General features: G+C 41.3%; 1 protein-coding gene across 1 annotated transcript in view; it reads right to left on the bottom strand.

The window, feature by feature from the left end:
* The window catches only part of lrig1 (leucine-rich repeats and immunoglobulin-like domains 1), a 74,855-nt gene extending 68,103 nt beyond the window's left edge, over positions 1-6,752 (bottom strand). Inside the window, exon 1 of the mRNA XM_060910049.1 lies at positions 5,570-6,752. Coding sequence (XP_060766032.1) covers positions 5,570-5,769 — 200 coding nt within the window. The 5' untranslated portion in view covers positions 5,770-6,752. The remainder of the gene's footprint in view (positions 1-5,569) is intronic.
* Between the last annotated feature and the right edge of the window lie 4,042 nt (positions 6,753-10,794).

A 10,794-nucleotide genomic window follows, 5' to 3' on the forward strand; every position in this document is an offset into this window, starting at 1 on the left:
CAATGGTATTTTTTGGGGCTGTAGTTAGATGCGACCAAACTCTTCCGCGTTTTTCCTGTTTACATAGGTTTATATGACCAGTGACATGAAACAAAGTTCAGTTACATAAATTGAAACGTAGCGATTTTCTATGCTATGGAAAGTCCGCACTATAATGACAGGCGTACTAACACCTTCTGCGCGCTTCGGCAGCGCATTGATACCTTCACTCCTCTTCGGGCACAGCCAGGCGGGCGAATGCCCTGGTCCGTCCGCCCTGTCTAAAGAAATGGTACAACTCGAGCCCCATGGTAAAATTGGGACTTTGTCATTTTTCCGCATGAGGCCCATGGTAAAACCACACTTCCAGGAGGGGCTGCCATCTGCCTCCCAAGCCGGCCGAGAGCGCTCCTCGTCGGGCACGGCCAGGCGGGCGAATGCCCTGGTCTGTCCGCCCTGTCTAAAAAAAATGGTACAACTCCGAGTGAAGGTATCAATGCGCTGCCGAAGCGCGCAGAAGGTGTTAGTACGCCTGTCATTATAGTGCGGTCTTTCCATAGCATAGAAAATCGCCACGTTTCAATTTGTGTAACTGAACTTTGTTTCATGTCACTGGTCATATAAACCTATGTAAACAGGAAAAATGCGGAAGAGTTTGGTCGCATCTAAGTACAGCCCCAAAAAATACCATTGGCCATGCTGAGCCTAGCTACATTGCTAACAGGAGTGACAGCGCGTCTGACTGACTGGGAGGTCGCACGAAGCTCGGAGAGATACGGATCAGCTCGTCTCAATTCAGAGAACAACATATTTCATTATGGAAGTACGGTGGACTGTTCCTTTAAATAAGAGCTGCATGATGATCACGGATCAGAACAATTTCTGTACGTTGCGGTGTACGAAATCCGTGATTCATCCCCAAAACACCTTCGTGGACAATCATGAGTTTTGACACCTTTGACATTGTTTATTAAATCAGCCCATTATTTATTTCAGAACTACTGTACAAGTCCTACTAATTTTTTTCCCCCCGTTATAGTTGCGTGTAATCTTGTGGGACGTCCTTGAAACAAGTTCCTTTCATCACTGATGTTATCGCAGCTATACATAGCCGCTCCCGTATCAGCCTCTCTCTTCGAGTTAATAGGAAATAAAAGAGCAGCTTGCTATAAAAGAGCCGAGAAACCACGAAGCGTAACGTCGTCTGTCCTGAAGATGTGACCATGATGGTGCTGGTATGACTGCTTTTCTGACTCTTCTGGTATGAAGCGCTGATACTGGAGACTCCTTCTAGAAATATTAAACAAACATTTCTGTATGGTGAAGAAAACTTCATTACATGGAGTCATGTTTTGTAGGGCTGTAACAATATGCGTATCGAAATCGAAATACGCAGAGCCACGATCCGTGTCGCGATACAAGAAGGCAGAATCGCGGTACGCCCTTTCAAACTTCTCAGCCCAAAAACAGAGGTGCTTCCAAACTTCAATTTATGAATACTTTACTTTTTATTTAAATTACATTTTAAACTTACTTAAATTACTTTTATTTTTTATATCTATTAGTAAGTCGTTTTTTCACCGACCTGCGACAATCTTCTGCGAGTCACGCAACGTCCACACTCGCCACTGGCAGAGCATTCATTTCTTTTAAGCGGTCACCATTCGGGTTGCGACGCGGGGAGCGAATCTGTAAACAAGCAGCTCATTGGCTGGCTAGGTGTGCCACAAGCCAATCACAATCACTTGACCGGAAAGGCATGCAGTGTTGCCAGATTGGGCGGTTTTAGGTGCTTTTTGGCTGGTTTTGAACATATTTTGGGGTGGAAAACGGTAGCAATATCTGGCAACACTGAGCATCTGCTTGAGCGGAAGCCTTCTGCGGCAGTTACATTTTGACACGCGAGCAATGTTTCACTATAAAAATTCCGTAATTTCCATCTGTTTTCCGCGATCACAGAAAATCATTGGCCCTATGAGAGTGAGACAGCCACCCCTATACCCCCCCCAAAAAAAAATCTTAACGGATTTACACGATTTGGAAAAATGACTTTTTCAGAACCGAAAAAAACAGAGCTTCCGGCTCAACAGTATTATTTTGAGAAATAAAACAATCTTTGGATATACATTTGTTCATTTTTGCATACATATTACTCATTCTCTGCAGTGGTCTGAATTATTTGTTATTAAATAGTTAATGTAAGTAAGTAAATGTTAATAAGTCAAATTTACAACTTTAAAAAAACATTTTAAAAAAATCGTGGGTGTATCGAATCGTGGGTCAAAAATCGCGATACGAATCGAATCGTGAGTTGGGTGTATCGTTACAGCCCTAATCAGGGTTTTTTCTAGAAAAATTTAGTATGAGGGCGCTCACCATGGCGAGGGAGCGAAGCGGGGGGGGATGGTGCCGGTTGTCCCCCCCGCCGTGTAAAGCCTTTGAAAAATGCTCCAATGGGACATTCTGAGGCTATCTGAGAGGGAAATTGTAACAAATTGTCTGTCAACATTGAAAAAGAAAGAAGTAATCTTCTTCTGCCCCGGACAGTCTTTGGCTTTCTTCCGCTTCGTGCCGCGGGATGACATCTTTAAATGCCCAAGTGTCAACAAAAACAACTCACAAACAACTTCTGTCAAAAGCTCCTGCGCCGGTGGGTGAAAGGTCATTCAGTCTCGAGAAATCTCGCGCTACAAGTCAGCTGACCTTGTATGTAACCCATGTCAAATCTCGCAAGAGCAGCCGCGACAAGTAAACAACATGGCGCCTCGGTCTGGAAAACGCCAATTCGGATTGTTTTTGCACCGTCTGGCGGTGTATCTACTATGATTGGAATATTTTTGGAGCAATTATAACATATTTGATGATCAGACACATCGTCACGTAGTGTTGCTGGGATGTTTTCACGGAGTCGGTAAGGGGGCGCACGCCAAGAGTAAGAGGGCGCAGCACCCCTGTTCCCCCGTTTAGACGAAAGCCTGCTAATGTTTTGTCATACGTTTGTTTATGAGTCACGCCCACCATGAAGTCGGCCGGAACTCCTGACAGAGCTCCTGTTTGAGAAAATTAATCAACACCTTATGACCAATCAGAACTCTGATGTCAACCTTTCTGATCTAGATTCCCAACCAAAACCACACCGACAGAAAGACTGGCATACCTCACAAGTATTCAATACTCACACTACTCCATCAACACTATTACCGTGCGCCATTAGATATTATTATGATAACCCGTTTCTGTAAATTTGACCGATTTGCTTTCTAAACATCGTTTGAACCACTTCATCCAGTTACTGTGTTTGGAAGTCAGGTTGCTCTTCCTGCAAACATCTCGCACTGAGTTTCTGGTCAGATGGTGCAAAGTGCACTGATAACTCTTCTCGGTTCACACATCTCTCTCCAGATTTGTGCGTTTATCTTTCACGTAAATAAACTTTCATCGCCGGCTGCAGGCCTGAGAGCTCACATGCGCTCCGAAACAGAAGGTGACCATCTACGTACATCTCACCGAATAAGGTCCCACTTTCTCTCAGCAGACCAAGGATCATCACCAAGGTGTTTGGGAAGATATGATTTAGTTATCATCATCGCATACATACAGATATCATAAGTCTCATCGGGCCGACAATGAACAGGCACGAGGACGTGTTTTAGATCAGACCTCATGCTCGTCTGATGGGGTCACGTTTTTAGTCAGTCAGTGTGTTCTTTTCTTTGCCTCTTCTTACATTTCTAACCGTGAACTTGTGTTTCGTCACATCTGGAACAAAATTATTAACGCTCACTGCAAAAGGAGTTCAGAGCTCTAGTCACAGTGACATGCTGTCATAGTTTGACACTCTGTTCACAAAATATAAGACATAGATATCATAAGGAAGTATCGTGATATTTTTGTGTGATAAAAGGTGTCGTAAGTCAGTATCGTGATATTTTTGTGATCAGAGGCGTCATAAGTATCGTGATATTTGTGTGTGATTACAGGCGTCATGAGTCAGTATCGTGATATTTTTGTGTGATTATTGGTGTCACGAGTAAGTATTGTGATATTTTTGAGAGATTATAGGCATCATGAGTAAGTATCGTGATATTTGTGTGTGATTATTTTTGTCCAATATAGCTCTCGTAAGTATTCATGATATTTTTGAGTGATACAGGTATCATAAGTATCATCATATTTTTATATGATTATAGGTATCATAAGTATTGTGATGTTTGTGTGACAATAGGCATCATAAGTCTCATGATATTTTTCTGTTTATAGGTATCATGAGTAGACCAAGTATTGTGATATTTTTGTGTAATATAGCGCTCATAAGTAAGTTGTCATGATATTTTTGTGTGATACAGGAATCATAAGTATCACAATATTTGTGTGATTTTCAGTATCATAAGTATCATGATATTTTTGTGTGATAATAGGCATCATAGGTAGTCATTTTTGTGCGATCCAGGTATCATAAGCAAGTATCGTGATATTTGTGTGATAATAGGCATCATAAATATTGTCATTTTTGTGCGATACAGGCATCATAAGTATCACAATATTTGTGCGACAATCAGTATCGTGATATTTCTGTGATAATAGGCATAAGTCTCATGATATTTTTCTATGTTTATAGGTATCATGAGTAGACCAAATATTGTGATGTGTGTGTGTGTAATATACCTCTCATAAGTAAGTAGTCATTATATTTTTATGCAATACAGGAATCATAAGTATTATAATATTTGTGTGATTTTCAGTATCATAAGTATCATGATATTTTTGTGTGATAATAGGCATCATAAGTAGTCATTTTTGTGCGATACAGGTATCATAAGTATCACAATATTTGTGTGATTATCAGTATTGTAAGTATCGTGATAATTGTGTGATAATAGGAATCATAAGTATTGTCATTTTTGTGTGATACAGGTATCATAAGTATCACGATATTTGTGCAATTATCAGTATCGTGATATTTCTATATGTGATAGGCATAAGTCATGATATTTTTATGCGATACAGTAATCATAAGTATCAATATTTGTGCGATTTTCAGTATCATGATATTTTTGTGTGATAATAGGCATCATAAGTAGTCATGTTTGTGCGATCCAGGTATCATAAGTATTGTCATTTTTGTGTGATCCAGGTATCAGTAGTGTCACAATATTTGTGCGATTATCAGTATCGTGATTTTTTGGGTGATAACAAGCATTGTCATTTTTGTGCGATACAGGAATCGTATCATGATATTTTGTGCTATTATCGTGATATTTTTGGACTATACAGGTATCGCAAGTATCGATCATCTTACTATTAATCTTGTGATAAAACCACAACACACTTTTCCAGTCTTTTAAAATCACAGCGACCCTGTTCACACCTGCCGGATGCTGATGTTTGTTCGGGTGTGAGGTGTTCGCAGCGGTGCTGAGGACTCCGAGCTCCGGGCTGGTGGAGCGGAGACCCTGTGCAGGACAGGAGAGGAGAAGGGGGCGAGTTCAAATCCCTCAGAGAGAGCAGAGGGGATTGTGGGGAAGCCGGACAGGTCTCAGCCCGGCCGGTGAGTGAGTGAGTGAGTGAGTGAGTGCTGGGCGGTACTTACAGACAGACGGTCCGGTCCGGTAACTCCGCGGGAATACCGATCAACTTCCGGCGGCTGCAGTCGGCCGTGTCTAAGGTGCACGTGCAGTTTTGTGAACACGGCAAAGCCGAGCTCGAGCCCTGAGTGATGATGATGATGATGAAGAGCTCCAGGGTCACGAGGGAATAAAGCGCAGCCTGTCCCGCCGCCGCCGCCGCCATTTTGTCTCCAACTTGTAGCAGCGGGTCAGTTCTGATCGGATCTCTTTACCAGTCCAGAGTCAGGGCGGGTTTTAGTTTTTTATTTGTCTTCCATGATGTGGTCTGGATACCGGAAAGCATCATAACACGGTGTGCGCTGCTGTGTTTTAGGAGCAGCGATGATCATAAACCACCACCACCATCATCATCAAACTAAAATCACACAGGTCCTGCTTTCACTCCCAACACTCTCAAACTCCCAACACTCTCAAACTCCTGTCCTGTGTGTGTGAGAGAGAGTCCTGGATCAAAAACTAAAGTGAAATAAAAGGTTAAAAATAAAGTTTTGCGGTGCCAAACCGGAGGGCCAGTCCAGAGCTGTTGTCCTTAAAAGGTTGAAAGTGTGTGTGTGAGAGAGAGAGTGTGTGTGTGTGTGTGAGAGAGACCCAAGCGGTCGGATTGACTGTTTTGTTTTGGATCCGATCCGAATAAATAAATAACTGGTTGGAAGGGGCCTAAAGCGCAGCCCCGCAGTCACAGGTGTGTATCGGGTCGGTGAATCCGGGTGATCGGGTCTGTGGCGTCGCTGTAATGTGCGTCCAAAAGAAAAGTGGAAGAAATCTTGTCCTCGGACTCCATGGAGACATGTCCAGCCTTCAGTCCTCACTGGATCACAAACTACTTCACTTTCCTTTCTTTAATTCTGTCTCTCTGCAAATCTGTTTCATATAAACAACAACAACCTTCTCCTCCTCCACTCCACTCCTCCTCTCTCTCTCTCTCCTCCACCGGAGCGTTTGTGTGTAAAAGCCGCTGCGGCTCCTGGAACTCAGAGCTTCAGCTCCAAGCACCCCTAATCCCGCCGATCCGAGTCTTTAACGCGTCTGCTTTTCACTTCTGATCCGAGCCGCCTGGTGTTTGTGTGTCTGGGCTGTATTTAGTGCTCTCTCTCTCCCCCCCTCTCTCTCTCTCTCCGAGCTGCCTGTACTTTCCCCCAGGCACGACGCGCTCTCGAGCCCCACGTTGGAAACCTCGGAATTGTAAAGACCCGCCCATCGGCCCTCCTCATTGGTTCAGCGAATGGAACAGCAGCTGTCCTCGTGATCCCATTGGCTGCGCGGACAGATCGGCTCGCGTGGAAACGGCTGTCAGTCACAGCGTGTTAGCCCCGCCTACCTTCGCCACCGCGGGTGTGAAACCGCTCCGCCCCCTTTTACTCTCAACCACAAGTGAAAGGGGGCGGAGTTTACTCACTCCCACTCCTCCACACTACATTGAATGCTTAATCAGATTTGAATCAGTTAAATAAAATTTAAAGAAATCAAGAAAAAATACACAAATTGTAAATAAGCAGATAAACTGAGCTCGAAGAGAAAAGTGAAGTAGTCTACAACAAAAATGTGGAAATAAATGAAATATAAAGAAAGTAACTAAACTAATAGTCAAGTTACCAGATCATTTGGAAAGTATTTCTTTCTTTATTGACATTTATTTATTTACTTACTTATATAGATGTTTGTTTGTTTGTTTGTAATTAAGCCAAAAATAAATTCACTCTCAACCACAAGTTAAAGGGGGGGGGGGGGGGGGGGGTGTAAACTCAAGCAACATCAGAACACAAGCTAAACAATAGATAGATAGATAGATAGATAGATAGATAGATAGATAGATAGATAGATAGATAGATTCTGAAAAAGCAAACAACTGAATTGAATGCTAAATTAACATAAGCTAAATAATACCTAAATAAATTAAAAAATAATACAAACATTAAACTGAGCTCAAATAAAAAGGTGATATAATCTTGCACAAAACAATAAAAATATGTAAATAAATAAAATATAAAGAAAGTAATGAAACTAATACTAAAGTTACCAGATAATTTAGAAAATATTTATTTATTTGCTTGCTTATTTATTTACTTACTTATATAGATGCATTATTTTTTCTATTAAGCCAAAAATAATTCCCACATGATTGTGATATCAATTATATATATATATATATATATATATATATATATATATATATATATATATATATATATATATATATACATACATACATACACACACACACACACACACACAAAAAACGTGTTTTTAAAAAGTTGTTTCAAGGTTGTAAAATTTTAATTCAGTGAAAAAGATAAATAAATATTGAGTGACAGACTAAATGACAGATTTTTGTTTTTAATGTATATTTTAATCTTTTTAAGATCTTTGAAATCCAAAATAAAAAGTGAGCAGAAAAAAACATTCAGTGAAAATGATAAATAAATAATGACAGATATTTGTACTGAAATACATGATGCACTGATTCTTTGAAATGAAACCAAGTGTGTTTTTAACATTAAACAGTTGATATGCATTTAAATCCCGAACAACAGGGCAGAAAAGATGTGTTTGTCAATAAACGTGTCTTGTGTTGTTGTTGTTCACACTGTCAGCCATAAGGAGTTTGAAGGGCATTTCTTTGAATTGAACACGGCATATTTATCACAGTAATTAAAACAGACAATAAACAATTCAGTCTCAATCGATTTCAAATCCCAGATGATGTGCTGTTGATTATGTTGAGGCGTACAGCTGTGTGTGTGTCCAAGAAACTTTCCCACAGTGTGTCAGCTGTGCTCTGAAGTTGTAGATCGCACAAAAATAATAATTTACTGGTGCAGGACTTGTGTGTAAATCATATGTAAGATCTCCTGGGTTGAATCATTTCTTGTTGAAGTGTGAATAAACAAGAGCAGTTGACAGAAAGCAGTTCTCGCTTGCTGGAAAACAGTCGCAGACTGGTGGAATCTGCAGCCGTGCGTTTTCCCCTCTTTAACCTCTTTGAAGGCATGTGCTTCAGGTATGCCAGCTTTCTATTTCCAGAGGCCTGCTGACACGGCTTCTCCCCTGATTTACCTGCCAGTTCACCAGCTGTAAATAATTTGCTTTACAAATAACTTGTGAGTGACGTGCAGGTCAAAGTTGGATTTTAAGATTAGGATCAGGAGAAGCTTGTGCACTGTAACACGGCGTGCTGGAGGTCAGTGGGTGACTGAGTGAAGGACATCCATGTAGTGAAGAAGCCGGAGGGACAGTGTCGTGGAGATGTAAAGCTCTGCCCCGATTAGAAATCCTGAGTCAGGTTGAGATCTCTGGTGAGATATTTGGAGACTAAATTGTCTCTAAAGGATTAAATTTTTGCTGAATAAGAAGTTTGGTTATTGGGCTGAATCCCTAGTGGTGGTGCTTCACTGGACACTTCAGCTGTCTGTCTGTCTGTCTGTCTGTCTGTCTGTCTGTGGCCGTTCACAGTATCAACTGTGTTTGTAAACGGAATATTTAGGTTTAGGGAATAATGAACAACAGACGGTTATACATTATACACTGCATTATACAGCGTCTGCTGTATTTTAATTCCTGTATTTATCTGTTTCTCTGTCTGTCTGACTGACTGTCTGTTTGTCTGTCTCAGTCTGTTCATTTTTCTGTCTGTTTCTCTGCTTGTCTACCTCTCTGTCTGTCGGTCTGTTTGTCTGTCTGTTTATCTCTGTCTGTTTATATCTCTGTCTGTCTGCCTGTTTATGTCTCTGTCTGTCTGCCTGTTTATGTCTCTGTCTGACAGTCTGTCTGTTGGCCTGTTTATCTGTCTGTCTCTCTCTTCCTATCTCTCTGTTTGTCTGCCTGTCTGTTTGCCTGTTTATCTCTCTGTTTGACAGTCTGTTTATCTGTCTGTCTCTCTCTCTCTCTGTCTGTCTCTCTCTGCCTGTTTGTATCTCTTTTTGTATGTCTGCCTGTTTATGTCTCTGTCTGTCTGTCTGTCTGTTGGCCTTGTTTATCTGTTTGGCTGTCTGTCTATCTCTGTCTGTCTGTCTGTCTGTCTCTTCCGATCTCTGTTTGTCTGCCTGTCTGTTTATCTCTCTGTTTGACAGTCTGTCTGTCTGTCTGTCTGTCTCACTCTGTTTGTCTGCCTGTTTATATCTCTGTTTATTTATCTGTCTACCTGTCTGTCTGCCTCTTTATCTCTCATTCTGTCTGCCTGTTTCTGTTTGTCTATCTGTCTGTCTGTCTGTCTTTCTGCTTGTCTCTGTCTAGCTCACTGTTTGTGTATCTCTCTTTCTCTCTGTCTTTGTGTCTGGTCTGTCTCATTCTCTTGCTGTCTGCTTATCTGGGTGTCAGTCTCTGCTTAAGTCTGTCTGTCTGTCTGTCTTAAAGCGTCCATCAGGTCTGAGTGGAACTGGTTTGTAATCATCACTCAGTGACTAAATTAACCTGCTGTCTGTATTTAAAGGTGGAATGTGCAGGGTTACTCTGCTGTCTGTGAGTAAACTCGGCTGTAGCTTTACAGTTTCCTCACTGTGACTGTTATGACGCAGTAACGTCTAATTATGTGGTAAAACCACTAATCCAAAACACTTAAGCACTAAAAAGATAATAATACCGTGGCTTTATTGTGGCTGTGGGTTAGTTGATGCCAAACAGTTTACGGTACGTCTCTGACAAATGCTTTGTACTCGTACATATCCAAACCATCCTTTTTGGAATCTGGTCCATTTTTAAACAGATTTAAGGCTTTAAAGGACATGAGATCCAGCACAATGAAGTTAGAGCTCGTTTATCTGATAATATAAGATTTTCTTTACATTATTGTTTTAAAAAAACATTAAAAAATAAAAAAAGACAATTTTCACTGTTCTTTCAGTAATCAGTGCCCAGAGAACACATGGGCTGTGTTTGGCTCGGTCAGGTCCGAATAATGAGGACTGTGTGAGCATGCTTGTCACAACCTAATGAAAGCAACATATGATTGATTTTCTTTCTCTCTCTCTCTCTCTCTCTCTCTCTCTCTCTCTCTCTCTCTCTCTCATTCCTTGTGTGTTTATGTGCTTGAATGTTTCCAGTCCTGTTCACGTACCACTGGAAAGAGATGAAAGGGACTCCAGCATGCAGTGGGACTAAAGGTGCAAAGCGTAAAGACATTAGATGCACCACAGAGAGAGCTTCAGCCCTTGGCCACACGTTTCTTCCAGCTTTTGGGGAGAATGGATTGTGC

This window comes from Neoarius graeffei, chromosome 26 (genome assembly GCF_027579695.1).
Source record: "Neoarius graeffei isolate fNeoGra1 chromosome 26, fNeoGra1.pri, whole genome shotgun sequence".
Classification (NCBI taxonomy): Eukaryota; Metazoa; Chordata; class Actinopteri; order Siluriformes; family Ariidae; genus Neoarius; species Neoarius graeffei.